Source organism: Oncorhynchus masou, chromosome 2 (genome assembly GCF_036934945.1).
Source record: "Oncorhynchus masou masou isolate Uvic2021 chromosome 2, UVic_Omas_1.1, whole genome shotgun sequence".
NCBI lineage: Eukaryota > Metazoa > Chordata > Actinopteri > Salmoniformes > Salmonidae > Oncorhynchus > Oncorhynchus masou.
This window is the reverse complement of record NC_088213.1, coordinates 18,872,209-18,890,681: the sequence shown is the minus strand read 5'-3', so window position 1 is coordinate 18,890,681 and position 18,473 is coordinate 18,872,209. Positions and strand designations below refer to the sequence as shown.

The 18,473-nt window shown below is 44.0% G+C and overlaps 2 protein-coding genes across 2 annotated transcripts; both read right to left on the bottom strand.

Annotated features, from left to right (window-relative positions):
• Positions 1-11,290: 11,290 nt before the first annotated feature.
• LOC135553686 (macrophage mannose receptor 1-like) lies at positions 11,291-12,786 on the bottom strand. Its single transcript, XM_064985641.1, has one exon. It carries the CDS (start codon positions 12,597-12,599, stop codon positions 11,847-11,849), a length of 753 nt encoding a protein of 250 aa, XP_064841713.1. The 5' UTR covers positions 12,600-12,786; the 3' UTR covers positions 11,291-11,846.
• Positions 12,787-14,699: 1,913 nt separating this feature from the next.
• Positions 14,700-18,015, bottom strand: LOC135556378 (guanosine-3',5'-bis(diphosphate) 3'-pyrophosphohydrolase MESH1-like). The gene is made up of 4 exons (XM_064989540.1): positions 17,834-18,015; positions 17,092-17,147; positions 16,640-16,880; positions 14,700-15,725 (listed from the first exon to the last, which is right to left on the bottom strand). Exons 1-4 carry the CDS (start codon positions 17,943-17,945, stop codon positions 15,595-15,597), a joined length of 540 nt encoding a protein of 179 aa, XP_064845612.1. The 5' UTR covers positions 17,946-18,015; the 3' UTR covers positions 14,700-15,594.
• Between the last annotated feature and the right edge of the window lie 458 nt (positions 18,016-18,473).

The window sequence follows — 18,473 nt, the reverse complement described above, 5'->3', positions numbered from 1 at the left end:
ACGCAAGGTCCCCCTGCACAAGCCAGCGCATGTCCAGGCCCGTCTGAAGTTTGCCAATGACCATCTGGATGATCCAGAGAAGGAATGGGAGAAGGTCATGTGGTCTGATGAGACAAAAATAGAGCTTTTTGGTCTGAACTCCACTCGCCATGTTTGGAGGAAGAAGAAGGATGAGTACAACCCCAAGAACACCATCCCAACCGTGAAGCATGGAGGTAGAAACATCATTCTTTGGGGATGCTTTTCTGCAAAGGGGACAGGATGACTGCACTGTATTTCAGGGGAGGATGAATGGGGCCATGTATTGCGAGATCTTGGCCAACAACCTCCTTCCCTCAGTAAGAGCATTGAAGATGGGTCGTGCTGGGTCTTCCAGCATGACAACGACCCGAAACACACAGCCAGGGCAACTAAGGAGTGGCTCCATAAGAAGCATCTCAAGGTCCTGGAGTGGCCTAGCCAGTCTCAAGACCTGAACCCAATAGAAAATCTTTGGAGGGAGCTGAAAGTCCGTATTGCCCAGCGACAGCCCCGAAATCTGAAGGTTTGTATGGAGGAGTGGGCCAAAATCCCTGCTGCAGTGTGTGCAAACTTGGTCAAGAACTACAGGAAATGTATGATCTCTGTAATTCCAAACAAAGGTTTCTGTACCAAATATTAAGTTCTGCTTTTCTGATGTATCAAATACTTATGTCATGCAATAAAATGCAAATGAAATACTTAAAAATCATACAATGTGATTTTCTGGATTTTTGTTTTAGATTCCGTTTCTCACAGTTGAAGTGTACCTATGATCAAAATTACAGACCTCTACCATGCATTGTAAGTAGGCAAACCTGCAAAATCGGCAGTGTATCAAATACTTGTTCTCCCCACTGTATATACAGAGAAAAGAGTCAGCCCGAGATTTGAACCCTGTGGTACCCCCATAGAGACTGCCAGAGGTCCGGACAACAGGCCCTCCGATTTGACACACTGAACTCTGTCTGAGAAGTAGTTGGTGAACCAGGGGAGGCAGTCATTTGAGAAACCAAGGCTGTTGAGTCTGCCAATAAGAATACGGTGATTGACAGAGTTGAAAGCCTTGGCCAGGTCGATGAAGATGGCTGCACAGTACTGTCTTTTATCGATGGCGGTTATGATATCATTTAAGACCTTGAGCGTGGCTGAGGTGCACTCGTGACCAGCTTGGGAACCGGATTGCACAGCAGAGAAGGTACGGTGGGATTCCAAATGGTCAATGATCTGTTTATTGACTTAGGTTTTGAAGACTTTAGAAAGGCAGGGCAGGATGGATATAGGTCTAACACAGTTTGGGTCTAGAGTGTCAGCCCCTTTGAAGAGGGGGATGACCGCGGCAGCTTTCCAATCTTTAGGGATCTCGGACAATACGAAAGAGAGGTTGAACAGACTGGTAACAGGGGTTGCAACAATGGCGGCAGATAATTTTAGAAAGAGAGAGTCCAGATTGTCTAGCCCAGCTGATTTTTACATCTGCTGTCTGGATTTGGGTGAAGGAGATGCTGGGGAGGCTTGGGCAAGTAGCTGCGGGGGGTGCGGAGCTGTTGGTCGGGGTTGGCGTAGCCAGGAGGAAAGCATGGTCAGCCGTAGAGAAATGCTTATTGAAATTCTTGATTATCGTGGATTTTTCGGTGTTGACAGTGTTACCTAGCCTCAGTGAAGTGGGCAGCTGGGAGGAGGTGCTCTTATTCTCCATGGACTTCAGTGTCCCAAAACGTTTTGGAGTTAGAGCTACAGGATGACAAATTTCTGTTAGTAAAAGCTAGTCTTTGATATCTTGACTGACTGCGTGTATTGGTTCCTGACTTCCCTGAAAAGTTGCATATCGCGGGGAGTATTTGATGCTCTTGCAGTCCGCCACAGGATGTCTTTCTGCTGGTCGAGGGCAATCAGGTCTGGAGTGAACCACGGGCTATTTCTGTTCTTAGTTCTACATTTTTTAAAGGGGCATGCTTATTTAAAATGGTGAGGAAATTGCTTTTAAAGAACGGCCAGGCATCCTTTACTGACGGGATGAGGTCAAAATCCTTCCAGTATACCCGGGCCAGGTCGTTTCAAAAGGCCTGCTCGAAGAAGTGTTTTAGGGAACATTTGACAGTGATGAGGGGTGGTCGTTTGACCGCGGACCCATAGCGGATGCAAGCAATGAGGAAGTGATTGCTGAAATCCTGATTGAAAACAGCAGAGGTGTATTTGGAGGGCAAGTTGGTCAGGATAATATCTATGAGGGTGCCTATGTTTACGGATTTAGGGTTGTACCTGGTGGGTTCCTTGATAATTGATTTGTGTGAGATTGAGGGCATCTATCTTAGATTGTAGGACTGCCAGGGTGTTAAGCATATCCCAGTTTAGGTCACCTAACAGAACAAACTTTGAAGATAGATGGGGGCATCAATTCACATATGGTGTCCAGGTCACAGCTGGTAACTGAGGGTGGTCTATAACAGGCGGCAACAGTGAGAGACTTATTTCTGGAGAGATACATTTTTTAAATTTGAAGCTCGAACTGTTTGGGCATAGACCTGGAAAGTATGACAAAACTTTGCAGGTTATCTCTGGAGTAGATTGCAACTCATCCCCCTTTGGCAGTTCTATCTTGACGGAAAATGTTGTAGTTGGGTATGGACATCTCAGAATTTTTGGTGTTCTTCCTAAGCCAGGATTCCGACATGGCAAGCACATCAGAGTTGGCAGAGTGTGCTAAAGCAGTAAGTAAATCAATCTTAGGGAGGAGACTTCTGATGTAAACACGCGTGAAACCAAGGCTTTTTCGGTTACAGAAGTCAACAAATGAGAGTGCCTGGGGACACGCAGGGCCTGGGTTAACCTCCACATCACCCAAGGAACAGAGGATGTGTAGGATGAGGGTACGGCTAAAGGCTATCAAAACTGGTTGTCTAGTGCGTTGGGGACAGAGAATAAAAGGAGCAGCTTTCTGGGCGTGGTAGAATAGATTCAGTGATCTCTTGATGTGGTTTAGGCATTGTTGTGGACTTAACATCAAACTTAGTTGTTTTCTATTTTTAAAAAGTGTGATTTGTATAAAGTGAAAATCAGAAAAAAAAACAGGGAACACGGAAACCAGGAAAAACAAAACTAAGAAAACATCATTTTGGAAAAAAACTCAACGGAATCTGGCTAAAAATGTAAACAAATTTTATAGGGCCCAACATGGCCCAGTGACTCACTGGCCCGGGCAGTGGACTTGGAAGCGCAAAACTATTTTACCACACCAAGTAAACACTGGGAAAAATCCCAAATGGAAATTCGACATTGGTCTGGACCCAAATCAGGGTAGGTCCGCCAAGGCCATGGCCCAGTTAGTCTTTTGGGCCAGGTCTTGGAGATGGAAACACGAAAGGTAGCATTGGTCGGCTAAACACTGGAGTCAAATGTGACAATGGAAATGTGCCAATATGAGCCCCTAAACACAACTTTGCAATACTTAATCACTTTTGTTAGCCCATTTGTGTGGTAGTTGGGGCATAAGAACTGAGCAGTGTTAGGGTTAAATACCAGAGCAGATATAAGTACTGGTTCAGGAAAGCACAGGTGATAGCTGGGAACTGTTTACCTGAATCACATTTCCTTATGTTTGTTCTGGTATTTAACCCTGAAGCTGCTCCCTCCTAATGTCCCCTCTGCTAAACAGAGAATATGTGAGGCTTCAAGGATGACTTTCTGGGACAATTCAAGGATAACTTTAGAAACGGGTCAAGTCTAGAAAAAGTAATGCGCCCTGTTTGTATTGAGATCAGATGATTCATTTCGGAGAAATTTAGCAGAATGTCGGCAAAATTTAATCTTGCTCCATCTTCTCCTTCTGCCTTGCCACTGCACTTCCTCTCATCGTCAAATTTGGTAGAATGGAAGCCCTTAATGGACTTCTCAGGTTTTTCTCCAATCTAGGTTTCCCCTTCACCTGTTGCCAGGCTGAGGGGAAGTGGGACTCTTCAGGCTTCAATGGCTTACATGGCACCTTTACATGGCACCTTCCACTTAACACCTCACAAAGCAACTGTTCTGATTCTGCAGAGGTTGTTGACACTTCTCTTTCTAAGTCCTAAGAATCACCCTGGGTGATGTAAACACAATTACCAAAAATATAACTAGTGCTTAAAAGAAAAACTGGAGTGCAGTGCTGCTTTGGAAAAACCCTAGGCCTAACAAAGTGAATTTCAAAGACACGTGTAGTGACATTGCAGAAAAAACACATACCGTGTCTGAAATGCATTGTCACGATGATGGAGGAGTCATTAGAATTCACATGATAATGCATGGTAAATACAGTGATGATAATGGCAGGATATACTACACTATGATTTGTATCAGGAGTAGGCTGGCCAGCACAGAAGACCTAAAGTATACACCCAAGACCTGAAAGACTGCATTCTTAGCAGTTGAAACAAATCAGCCTATAAATATTTGCTCTCAAGTTTCGGTAAAGGGGTTGGAGTGGCCTTCACTAGACAAAGGAGTGTCCTTCACTAGAGAGACATTCATTTTAAAGCATTTATTCCAAGTATTTATAGAGCAAGTTGTGTTTGTGTAGGTCATTATTTAATCCAGTCATTTACCAAACTCCCCACCCACTGGGCACACCAGGTCATTTCAACGTGGACAATTGGGTAATATTTGTTTGAGACATTGATCAATGAGATTACAAACTATATTCACCCAGTCAAAAAGACAGCCAAAAGTGAGTTTAATATCCAATGTTTTATCACTATACTTTCAAACATCTAAAAGCACAACCAAATTCCACTAGAATTTTTTTGGGGGTTTAGTTTTCACCCAATTGTCTATCACTGCACTTTCAACCATTCAAAAGCACAGCGAAGTTCAAATGGGGAATACAATGTCAGGTATTTTGCTTATTTATACAACAGATGAATGTGTTATCACTGTGATTTATCTAATAGCAGAAACTCATTTATTGGATTTATTTAACCAGGCAAGTCAGTTTAGAAAAAAATATTATTTACAATGACGACCTACCCCGGACAAACCCTAACCCGGACGATGCTAGGCCAATTGTGCGCCGCCCTATGGGACTCCCAATCACGGCCGGTTGTGATACAGCCTGGAATTAAACCAGGGTCTGTAGTGATATAGATAAAACGTATCAGTGCTCATCGGCCATTGGACATAAATATTACACAAGCTGGAAATCGCAAAATCAACAATGAGTTGTTTGGAAGGAATCGGTGACAGTGGCTAACTGCAAGCATTGCAACTGGGAAGTCAGCACAATGGAGTGAATCCTTACCACCGCTGCACCTGGCTATCAGCGGAGCCTTGTCTGGCAGCGAAACAATTCATTCAGCCTCATTTACTGCCTTTTTAAAAAACATACCTGATATGGCTGACCATATCTCCCTGGCATATTACATCATTTATGCAGCAGCATATAAGACATTTTTGGACTCACATTGTTGTGTGCGGCAGTCCTTCTTTGGCAAATTTTGTCATCAAAGAAAAATATTTCCAATTCCAAGTTGGATGACCGTTCAAAACGTATTTTCCCAGTCTGACTTAACCAGTTGCAATGCTTGCGGTTATCCACTGTCACTAATTCCTTCCAAACAACTCATTGTTGAATTTGAATTTCCAACTTGTTGTATAATGTTTATGTCCAATGGCCGATGAGCACCGATATGTTTTATCTATATTTTTTCTTCATTATTTTGCGATCGGAGGCCGAGCAGTTGCCATACCAGGCAGTGATGCAACCAGTCACGATGCTCTCGATTGAGCAGCTATGGAACCTTTTGAGGATCTGAAGACCCATGTCAAATCTTTTCAGTCTCCTGAGGGGGAATAGGTTTTGTCGTGCCCTCTTCACGACTGTCTTGGAGTGCTTGGACCATGTTAGTTTGTTGGTAATGTGGACATCAAGGTACTTGAACATCTCAACCTGCTCCACTGCAGCCCCGTCGATGGGAATGGGGGAGTGCTCGGTCCTCTTTTTCCTGTAGTCCACAATCATCTCCTTTGTCTTGATCACTTTGAGGGAGACGTTGTTGTCTTGGCACCACATGGCCAGGTCTCTGACCTCCTCCCTATAGGCTGTCTCGTCGCTGTCTGTGATCAGGCCTACCGCTGTTGTGCCACCGGCAAACTTAATGATGGTGTTGGACTCGTGCCTGGCAGTACAGTTATGAGTGAACAGGAACTACAGGAGAGGACTGAGCACACACCCCTGAGGGGCCCCAGTATTGAGGAGCAGCGTTGCGGATTTGTTGTTACCTACTCTTACCACCTGGGGGCGGACCATCAGGAAGTCCAGAATCCAGTTGCAAAGGGAGGTGTTTAGTCTCAGGGTCCTTAGCTTATTGATGAGCTTTGAGGACACTATGGTGTTGAACGTAGTAAATGAATAGCATTCTCACATAGGTGTTCCTTTTGTCCAGGTGGGAAAGGGCAGTGTGGAGTGCAATAGAGATTGCATCATCTGTGGATCTGTTGGGGTGTTATGCAAATCGGAGTGGGTCGAAGTGTCTGGGATAATGGTGTTGATGTGAGCCATGACCACCCTTTCAAAGCACTTCATGGCTACAGACGTGAGTGCTACAGGTCTCTAGTAATTTAGGCAGGTTACCTTATTGTTCTTAGGCACAGGCACTATGGTGGTCTGCTTAAAACATGTTGGTATTACAGACTCAGACAGAGAGAGGTTGAAAATGTCAGTAAGGACACTTACCATTTCGCAGTACACGTCCTGGTAATCCGTCTGGCCCCGCGGCCTTGTGAATGTTGACCTGTTTAAAGGTCTTACTCACATCGGCTGTGGAGAGCGTGATCACACAGTCTTCCTGAACAGCTGGTGCTCTCATACATGTTTGAGTGTTATTTGCCTCGAAGCGAGCATCGAAGTAGTTAGCTCGTCTGGTAGGCTCGTGTTACTGGGTAGCTCTCGGCTGTGCTTCCCTTTGTAGTCTGTAATGGTTTGCAAGGCCTGCCACATTCGACGAGCGTCAGAGCCGGTGTAGTACGATTCAATCTTTGTTCTGTATTGATGCTTTGCCGGTTTGATGGTTTATCGGATTTCTTATAAGCTTCCGGGTTAGAGTCATGCTCCTTGAAAGCAGCAACTCTAGCCTTTAGCTCAGTGCGGATGTTGCCTGTAATCCATGGCGTCTGATTGGGGTATGTACGTACTGACACTGTGGGGAAGACATCATCAATGCACTCATTGATGAAGCCAATGAATGATGTGGTGTACTCCTCAATACCCTCGGAGGAATCCCAGAACATATTCCAGTCTGTGATAGCAAAACAGTCCTATAGCTCAGCATCTGCTTCATCTGACCACTTTTTTAATGATCTAGTCACTGGTGCTTCCTGCTTTAATTTTAGCTCGTAAGCAGGAATCAGAAGGAAAGAATTATGGTCAGACTTGCCAAATGGAGTGTGAGGGAGAGCTTTGTATGTGCCTCTGTGTGTGGAGTAATGGTGGTCCAGAGTGTTTTCCCCTCTGGTTGCACATTTAACATGCTGATTTAAATTTGGTAAAACGGACTTAAGTTTCCTTGCATTAAAGTTCCCGGCTACGAGGAGCGCCTCCTCTGGGTAAGCGTTTTCTTGTTTGCTTATGGCGGAATACAGCCCATTCAATGCTGTCTTAGTGCCAGCAGCGCTGTATTTTGAGACAGTTTTGAACATGCAGATAAGCCAATAGGCAGAGGGGTAGCCTATATTGTCTAATTCTCTGTTTGGTACTAATAATGAATTGTATTTTGTATAGTGGTTTCTTGCATCATACAACATAATACAATGCAATTTACAGTCACTGACTTGGCCCATGGTGTTACAGACCAAGTAAAAAAGTTTGAATTCATGTTAAGCCCTTCATAATGTAAAAACGTTTTTAGAAGTCTCATGCAATGTAGGCCTGTATTGAACACCACATATAGGCTACTGTAGGCAATATCATAGAAATCAAATGCCATTTCCATGTGAAAATGTGATGGGATTTGCTCCATTGGTTTTGTTGGTGGGCCTACATTATGCTCAAATACAGTGCATTTAGAAAGTATTCAGACCCATTGACTTTTTCTACATTTTGTTACGTTACAGACAGTTTATTCCTCTTCATCTACACCTCATTCCCCTCATCTACACACAATACCCCATAATGGCAAAGCAAAAAACAGGTTTTTAGACATTTTAGCAAATGTATTTTTTTTTTTTACAAATTTACATAAGAATTCAGACCCTTTACTCAGTACTTTGTTGAAGCTCCATTACCAGTGATTACAGGCTCGAGACTTCTTGGGTATGACGCTATAAGCTCGGCAGACCTGTATTTGGGGAGTTTCTCTAATTCTACTCTGCAGATCCTCTCAAGCTCTGTCAGGTTGGATGGGGAGCATCGCTGCACAGCTATTTTCAGGTCTCTCCAGAGATGTTCAATCTTGTTCAAGTCCAGGCTCTGGCTGGGCCACTCAAGGACCTTCAGAGACTTGTCCCAAAGCCACTCCTGCATTGTCTTGGCTTTGTGCTTAGGGTCATTGTCCTGTTGGAAGGTGAACCTTCATCCCACTCTGAGGTGCTGAATGATCTGGAGCAGGTTTTCATCAAGGGTTTCTTTCTGTACTTTGCTCCATTCACCTTTCCCTCGATGCTGACTAATCTCCCAGTCCCTGCCACTGACAAACATCCCCACAGCATGATGCTGCCACCACCATGCTTCAACGTAGGGATGGTGCCAGGTTTCCTACAGACGTGACGCTTGGCATTCAGTCCAAAGAGTTCGATCTTAGTTTCATCAGACCAGAGAAGCTTCTCATGGTCTGAGTCTTTTAGGTGCTTTTGGTAACCAGGCAGGCTGTCATGTGCCTTTTACTGAGGAGTGGCTTCCGTCTAGCCACTCTACCATAATTACCTGATTGGTGGAGTGCTGCAGAGATGCTTGTCCTGCTGGAAGGTTCTCTCATCTCCACAGAGGAACTCTGGAGCTCTGTCAGAGTGACCATCAGGTTCTTGGTCACCTCCTTGACCAAGGCCCTTCTCTCACGATTGTTCAGTTTGGCCGGGCAGCCAGCTCTAGGAATAGTCTTGGTGGTTCCAAACTTCTTCCATTTAAGAATGATGGAGGCCACTGTGTTCTTGGGGACCTTCAATGCTGCAGGAATGTTTTGGTACCCTTCCACAGATCTGTGCCTCGACCCAATCCTGTCTCGGAGCTCAACGGACAATTCTTTCGATCTCATGCCTTGGTTTTTACTCTGACATGCACTGTCAACTGTGGGACCTTATATGGACAGGTGTGTGCATTTCCAAATCATGTCCAATCAATTGATTGGAGAAATATCTCAAGGATGACCTATGGAATACTTATGTAAATCAATTAGTTCTGTTTTTACATTTGTTATAAATTACAAAAACCTGTTTTCGCATTGTCATTATGGGGTATTGTGTGTAGATTGATTAGGGGAAAACATTTTTAAAATCGGTTTTAAATTAAGGCTGTAACATAATAAAATGTGGAAAAAATCAAGGGGTCTGAATACTTTCGGAACGCACTGTATATCCTCTCACAGGTTCAGAAGCCCAGCACTGCACTTATTTTCTGCTTCTTTAACTACATTTGTTTTAGTCTTCATCCTGAAATTCAAGAGCACTGTTTGATTGACATGGGTGTTTGTGGTGGAGGGAAAAAATATACTGTTTGTATAATTACAACCTATGGAATTTAGTAGATGAATGCCCGGTTTAGGGGATACATTACACCATTGGCTTCGTGTTAAGAATATCATCTTTGGTCCAGCCCGTTATTTTACACAGATTCCATTCCACGGTGCTTGTGGTTGTTACAATGACTATTACTGGACACAACTGTCAGATGAAACCGATTCATTTACTATTATTATTATTATTACGTTTATTTGATGGCCCCGAGGCTGGAATCAGATATATTGTATCAGATATAGTTAGCTAAGTTAATTTGGAGTATATCAGTAACCAAACTACAACAACAACAAAGCGATACACAAGGACACTTCCCAGACAACAGGTTTCCCAGAGCATCGTCTGTCTCTCCGTCCCCCTCCTTCCGTACCTTCCTCCCCCTCTGTCTTTCTCCCTCCTTCCTCCCCCCTCTGTCTCTCTCTCCCTCCTTCCTCCCCCCTCTGTCTCTCTCCCTCCTTCCGTACCTTCCCCCCCTCTGTCTCTCTCCCTCCTTCCTCCCCCTCTGTCTCTCTCTCCCTCCTTCCTCCCCCTCTGTCTCTCTCCCTCCTTCCGTACCTTCCTCCCCCTCTGTCTCTCTCCCTCCTCCCGTCCTTCCTCCCCCTCTGTCTCTCCCTCCTTCCTTACCTTCCTCCCACTCTGTCTCTCTCCCTTCTTCCGTACCTTCCTCCCCCCTCTGTCTCTCCCCTCCTTCCTCCCCCTCTGTCTTCCTCCCCCCTTCTGTCCTTCCTCCCCCTCTGTCTCTCCTCCCTCCTTCCTCCCCCCTCTGTCTCTCTCTCCCTCCTTCCGTACCTTCCTCCCCCTCTGTCTCTCTCCCTCCTTCCGTCCTCCCCCTTCCTCCCCTCCTTCCTCCCCACTCTGTCTCTCTCCCTCCTGTCTCTCTCCCTCCTTCCGTACCTTCCTCCCCCTCTGTCTCTCCCCCTTCCTCCCTTCCTTCTGTTTCTCTCCCCGTACCTTCCTCCCCCTCTGTCTCTCCCCTCCTTCCTCCCTCCTCTGTCTCTCTCCCCATCCTTCCTTACCTTCCTCCCCCTCTGTCTCTCTCTGTCTCTCCCCCTCTGTCTCCCCTTCCTTCCTCCTCCTTCCTTCCTCCCCCTCTGTCTCTCCCTCCCTCCTTCCCCTCTCTGTTTCTCTCCCCCTCTGTCCCCCACTTTGTGATTTGATTTGCAGTTATTGTCAATTCTATGTTTCCTTCAAGTGCATTTTGGATAACATCCTTTTGTAACCATAAACCATGTAAATAGTTAATATTTTCACTATTTCAGACACATATTTCATGGTACATGACAGGTTATCAATGAGAAGTTGTGATCTTTCAATGAGATGTTCTGCTATCTATTACTATTTCTAGGTGCACCAATAAAAATAAGAAGGAAGGTCTTACCTTTGTCTAAGTTAATTATTTATTTCATACCAACAGTTGGTTTCCTTACATGATATACAATACATGATGTGTACGTTCATCTACTGTTACTGTTTTTCATTCTGATGGGGATGAATCAAAGAGGAAAACTGATTGGATTTGCAGAGTCATCAACCTGAAGGAATTCCGTGATTTCTTGTCTATATTTTTTTACCCTATCTAAATCGAATGACCTGGTAAAAAAAAAAGTTAATTACCAACTCAATTAAATGTTATCAAAACTAGACATTGAACTGACATTTGTGCCCAGTGTTATATGTGCCCAGTGTTATGGTCTTTGTGCACACAAAGCACCCACTATCATAACCACGGTATCTACAGGTACAAAAATAGTAGACTATTGTAGAAACCACACACAAAAAAATATGTCTTATTGTCACATACACCAGATAGGTGCAGGAAATGTGTTGTTTTACAGGGTCAGCCATAGTAGTACGGCGCCGCTGGAGCACATTAGGGTTAAGTGTCCTGCTAAAGTGCACATCAACACATTTTTCACCTTGTCGGCTCAGATATTCGAACCAGCAATCTTTTGGTTACTGGCCCAACGCTCTAATCGCTAGGCTACCTGCCGCCCCGTGGGTTAAACCCAATAGGTTTATATGCACTAACAAGTAAATAGAGTGAATAACCAATCACAGCGTTAAATGGTAACAAGTAGAGAGCATCCATAGATAATCATATCTACTACAGTAATCTCTCTCTCCTCTGGGGCTCACGCTCTGTAGCAGAGGAAGTTCCTCCTCTCCTTACAGTTCCTGGTTCCCCAGTGCTTTTCATCTCTGGTGAGGGTCCCACAGTGGAGGTATTGGGCGGGGCAGTGGGGCAGCTCCCCGCCAGACCAAGCCTGGTACTCCAGGTGGTCCCCGTTCACCCACAGCCATTCTCTGGCCAGGAAGATCAGACCCGTCCACACATGGTCGGTCTGGGCACCCTCCATCTTGCTCTGGGCCTGGAGATGTTCAGTCTTAGAGAGCAGGCTGGGGAGGTCGGTGTAGTGATCCCTGCAGTACTCCAGAGCCTCCTCCCACGTCTTCATCTCCTGAACCAGGATCAGCTTCTCCTTGTAGCATAAGAAGGGGAGTGTCCGGGAGCAACGCGAATCCATCCATCCCATATCCCACTGTACCATGACACAGTCCTCAATGCCACCAGCATTGTTTGGCTCTCCTGACTTCCAAAACCTAAATGCTGAGTTCTCTCCTCCTGACCATGTCCATCCTGTTGGGTCGTTAACATCTCTGTGCAAACCAATCCAGGTCCAATCACCCCTTGAAATGGGAAGGAGCTGATCTACTTCTTCCTGGTTGCTGATGAAGGCCAGGTCTGTGTAGTGCTCACGACAGTACTGCTGAGCCTCTGACCAGGTCTTCTCTTCAGACACATAGTGATATTCTCTGAGTTTACCAGAGGCCACTGCACACAGAGCAGTGATGAGGAGACCAGTGAAGCTACTCTTCCTCTGCATGATGCCCCAGTGCTCAGTAGGTGTGGAGCGGAGCTGACCCCACTGCTGCTGCTGATATTATGAACCTGCTGCTACTCTACTGTCCCCCTCTCATGTGTCCACACAGCCCACCAATCAGAGTGCCTCCTTAATCTTGCCAACCAATCCATGGCTCTACCTCATAGGCTTTCTGATTGGCCATATCCTGTTTCCTCGCCTTCTCTAAATGAATTGGAGGACAGCGTCAGAGGGGGAGACTTTGAAAGTGGATGTGAGGATTCAGGGTAAGAAAATAGAGTAAGGGCCCTGTACACACATTGCCTAAAAAGGAACACCGCAGTCAAATAATGGCTGCATCTTTTAAGCAAATTCTACCCAGGAGCTTCAGAAAATCTCACGGTCCAAAGAACATGAATAAACTTTAACCAAAGTTGACATGTAAATCCCTCCAACAGAGAATCAGTAGTGAGTTCAGAGAACTCAATATTCTTGACCATATTTGATCCTACATATTTAACCTACATATTTAACCAGGGCTGTAGTGGTGCCTGGAGAAGTGGGTATACTCTCATTTTGCCAAAGGGCTCGTCCGGCGAAGGAAAGGCGCCCTGTGTGGAAATATTACATGAGAAACAGTGACATACACTATGAATGACCTAAAATGCTAAATCCCATATTGGTCTTTCACAGTCAGACCAACCCATGCTGTACTGTGCAGTAGGCTAATAGTAGGCCTACTACTGAAACAGATAAATGAGGCTGCCAACTGAGTCACAAATTCACAGGTTTCAGATTTTCCCCATTTCTGTAAGGTTTTTGTTCTGTTACACTTTTTCTTACAGAAAACAACGTAACTGTATTATCTAAGTCCATAACAATGCTTAAACCACATCAGGAGACCACTTTTGAGGTTTGAGTGTAGTTACCGTTTAATTCTAATGTGCAGGCACTTAGCACTGTTGATTGGTTAGAGGTGTTTCTGTAGACCATGAGATGGATTCGGCTATTTCAGCCACACTCATTGCTGACAGGTGTATAAAATCAATCTCCCTCGACAAACATTGGCAGTAGAATGGCGTTATTGAAGAGCTCAGTGACTTTCAACGTGGCACCGTCATAGGATGCCATCTTTCCAACAAGTCAAATTTCTGCCCTGCTAGAGCTGCCCCGGTCAACTGTAAGTGCTGTTATTGTGAAGTGGAAATGTCTAAGAGCAACAACGGCTCAGCCGCGAAGTGGTAGGCTACACAAGCTCACAGAATAGGACCACCGAGTGCTGAAGCATAACGTGTAAAAATCATCTGTCCTCGGTTGCAACACTCACTGCCGAGTTCCAAATTGCCTTTGGAAGCAACGTCAGCACAAGAACTGTTTGTCGTCAGCTTCACCGAAAGGTTGTTGGATCGAATCCCTGAGCTGACAAGGTAAAAATCTGTAATTCTGCCCCTGAGCAAGGTAGTTAACCCACTGTTCCCTTGGAGCCGAAGATGTGGATGTCAATTAAGGCAGCCCTCCGCACCTCTCTGATTCACAGGGGTTGGGTTAAATGCGGAAGACACATTTCAGTTGTACACCTGACTAGGCACCCCCCTTTCCCTTCATGAAATTGGTTTCCATGGCCAGGCAGCCGCACACAAGCCTAAGATCACCATGCGCATTACCAAGCATTGGCTGGAGAGGTGTAAAGCTCGCCGCCATTGGACTCTGGGGCAGTGGAAATGCGTTTACCATCTGACAGTCCGATGGATGAATCTGCATTTGACAGATGACATTAGAACTCTACCTGCCCAAAAGGATAGTGCTCACTGTAAAGTTGTCAAGGAGGAATAATGGGGATATTTTTCATGGCTCGGCCTAGGCCCCTTAGTTTCAGTAAAGAGAAATCTTAACGGTACAGCATACAAAGAAATTCTATACGGTTCTGTGCCCCTCCCCCCAAAAGGACTTTCATTAACTTACACTAGACTTCCCCCCCTTACTAGCTCCGACCTTATCTATGAAAAATCGACTTACTGTGACATGTAGTTCTCCCACCTTGCTATAGTATCTTAAGACGAATGCAATAACTAAGTCACTCTGGATAAGAGGGTCTGCTAAATGACTCAAATGTAAAATAAAAAATGCTGTAATTCATTTTTTTTATTGAGGGGATAAATATAACATGTATTTTCACTACCCCATCTTTGATTGTCAGTATTAATGATACAAAAGGCTTCAGATGCAATGTAGGTGATAAAACAACAAATATCAGAACTGATTTACAAAAGTAACTGTGCTGGAAATGTTTAATGTTTGTGCTTTTCTAAGAACTAATTTCTGTGTTCTATTTGTGTGCTTTTCTAATAACCGTTTTCTATGTTCATGCAAGTGACTGACTGAATCCTCACTATCAGTAGCTGCAATTTGGCAGTACGCCCAGACCTTTGTTTTGAGAACAAAAGTTCTCAGTTTCAAGGTATCGGCTTAGAGAGAAGAAGCCTTGAGGTATTGGTTGGTCACGTGTATGAAACAAAACGGCAATGATGAATGAATTATGCAAATATAACATGTCTGTGTATAGCCATATATAAGACAACAGTTGGGACTGCCCCAGCAGAGCTCCTGATTGACATGTGTTCTATAGTGCATCGAGTTGGAACCTCTCCAGCCCGCTAATAATAAAGGATCAGTCATTTAAGATGGACTTTAGTGTCCCTGGTGGTCATTTCCATGACATGGTGGTGAATTTCCACAACAGCCTTTCATCTTCACAAAATTATGCATATCATTGCTTTATTCAATACGAGAAAACTCAAGGTGACATTGATGGTTTGCCAGACAATGTATGCAAATGACTGTAGAATGAATGAATAATAAATTACCCATAAAAAATCCTTATGAGAGCTAAGAGTTTATCCGATGGAGAAGGCTCCTATTATGAAGACAATATGCTCAAATCTTTTCACATGAACTCTTTACAAAAGTGTGCATCAAGAGTTGCTCTGTTGTGCCACCCTGTGTCAGAAGTAGAGAGGTGTCAAAGCTCAACCCCCCTCTGCTTGAAGAGCTCCTCTAGGTGTCTCTCCAGTGCTGGGTTGGTCCCCCTCAGTCCTCTCACTACCTGGGCTGCCCACACAAAGTACTCCTGAACACGCTCTGCCGACCAACCTGGCAACCACAACACAGATTTAAATATAAGATATGGGACAGGGGTAAAGAGAGGGACAGTCAGACAATGAGAGGGAAGTAAGTAAAGAGAAGCAATGAGCCAGAGAGAATTAGAAAATAAAAGATCCGTTTCCCCAGTTCAGAGAAATTGGTCATTGAGGTTGTTAGGTTTATGTCCCATCATCAGTCACTCACATTTGTGGCACAAATCCAATGCAAGTCAATGGTACCTATAGTAGCATTTTCACACAGTAACAACATTGAGTAACAAAAAAATATATATATATATATTTTTTTTTTTAAATAGATACTTTAGGATTTGGACATGACGTGTGAAAATGCTAATAAAGAAACCATTCGCATGCATTGGATGTGCCAAAAAATGCTAAAAAGTTAGCATTTGAAATGGTGGATAACAAAACCAAAGCATGGATTGTTGTCATACCTTGTCCATCGACTGCTTAGTCATTTAAGTTAACTTCTGACAACATTTACCATCCCGCAGTAGCGGCCATGATTTAGCAGCAGATGCATATAGCAGACATGTCATGTCTCAAAATCAATATCCATCTAACCTCTATATTGTTTTACATCCTGTGGATTTGAGAAGATAGATGACTAGATCAACAGAAAAGTGAGCCTGTCAGGTAATTAACTCCTACACAGCTTCTAGCCTAGTTAACGCAACGCTGTGAAATTTTCCTTATGTTGACCTCTTTTTCTCTCTGGCTTCCATTGACTTAGTCACACACATTTTGGCCATCCTACAAGGGTAAAAACTCCAATAACCTTTGAACGGTGAAATGGGGTTTATATGATAGTGAAATGGGGTTAGGACCATTGGTTCTCTCATAGGATAACCAACACAATTAACATATTTTACAGAGGGTCCAAAAATATGCTCAATCAATCACCTGTAGGTGTGCAGCGGTTCAGGTCCCTCAGGTTGTAGAGTTTGTCAGCCAGTTTGACCAGTTTGGCCTGGTGGCTGGCGTGAGGTGCATGCTCCACCTGCTGACGTTTCCTCTCATGCTTGGGTAGCGCCTTGTCATCTGTCACTTCCTGAACAATTCGGGCCACCGTTTGCCCAAAGATGGCCTGTAGTTCTCCTATGCTGGTGTCAGTGTCCTCCACTGTGTCATGGAGCAAAGCTGCCTGAGGACAGTTGGAAAACATAAATATCAGTCATGACCTTCCTGTTAACACAAACTCGTAACACAAATGTTGAATGTTGTCATGAGCTTAACATTGCCCATTGACTCGTCTATACTTAACAATATAAGTTCATTACGATTTAAAATATTGCCCTTCAGGAACAAGTATGCAAGAAAGTATTTTGAGTTTGTCTGATACGTAAAACACTTACTTGCAAAACTTCAATGTCTGTGATCCCACCTTCATGGCTTAGGATCCTTGCCACACCTACAAAATGATAAACACGGCAAATGTAAATGCAGATATCCATACACTGAAGTCCGAGCAGTGAGAGAGTTATTGCTAAGGACCTCTCTCAATAATGGACTAGAGGCTAACGTTAGTCCTTATCGTCCAAGGACCTTGCATGTTTAGAGGCAAATTGGCCCTTGCAGCCAAAACCGCTAAATACTCAATCTAAACATGAATCAATTCTCAATTACAGTAAATTTCTAGAAACAAACTTTTATATCAAAAATAGTTTCCCAAATGCAAAACATACACTTACTGTGCAATGTTAACAGATGCAGCTGACAGCATCTTTCAGTGACAACAGATGCATACAGCTAATTAGCACATGAACGCCTCTGTCTTCAGTAAACAAGCACTGTACCATGGAGATAATACTGTGGGAACACTTACCCTAAAAAAGTGTGTAGTGCTTTTACCTTTTGTGTTAATAAAAAAAAGACGTCTAGCTAATATGAAATATATGTTCCTTGTGTTTCCAAAACCGTACCGCAAAAGATGTTAACGTTCAGAACAAGCGTCGGGGCTCTTAATTAACAAAACTTCCCCGGTCAGAAGATGCTAGCTATCATCAATAGGCGCTAATGGAAGCTAGTTAAGTCCTTATGCCATTCATAGACGTTAACTAGCTAGCATCATAAGATTGTTTTTTATAACAACTGTACCTATTGGGTGGTTGATATATGGCGTTTGTTCAGCGTCTTTACGTCGTTGATTGCGGTGCTTTTCAGCAGCGAAATTGACAGTCTCCAACAGAATTACCGCTTCTGAACTCATGCTGTAAAAGAAGTTTCTCACACTACAGACGGCACAACGTTTGGTCGCAGATCTCACCCGTCATTTGTGCGTCAGTGCCTTCTCTTTAAATGTCCGTAGTCAGACAAAGTCTCGCAACATTCCATCCGCTTCCACAGAAGCAAGGATAACATATTGCATTGGGATAAATTGTGTGCATCCTTGCGAAACAATATAAATACGAATGAGCCTTACCTTTATATATGTATATATATATTTAGCAGTATTCCTTTCTAGGGAGTTTTTCCAAGCCACCGTGCCTCTACACCTGCATTGCTTGCTGTTTGTGGTTTTAGGCTGTGTTTCTGTATAGCACTTTGAGATATCAGCTGATGTAAGAAAAGCTTTATAAATCGATTTGATTTGATTCATAATAGAGCGTAAATCAATACTTAGTCCTAATGTCCATGTGTTCATTAGAGACAAGAACGTTTTTGTATAAAGTCCCCATTATGAGCAAGGGTTTGTCTGAATGTCATGATCAAGGGCTGGATTTGTCTAGGAAGCAGA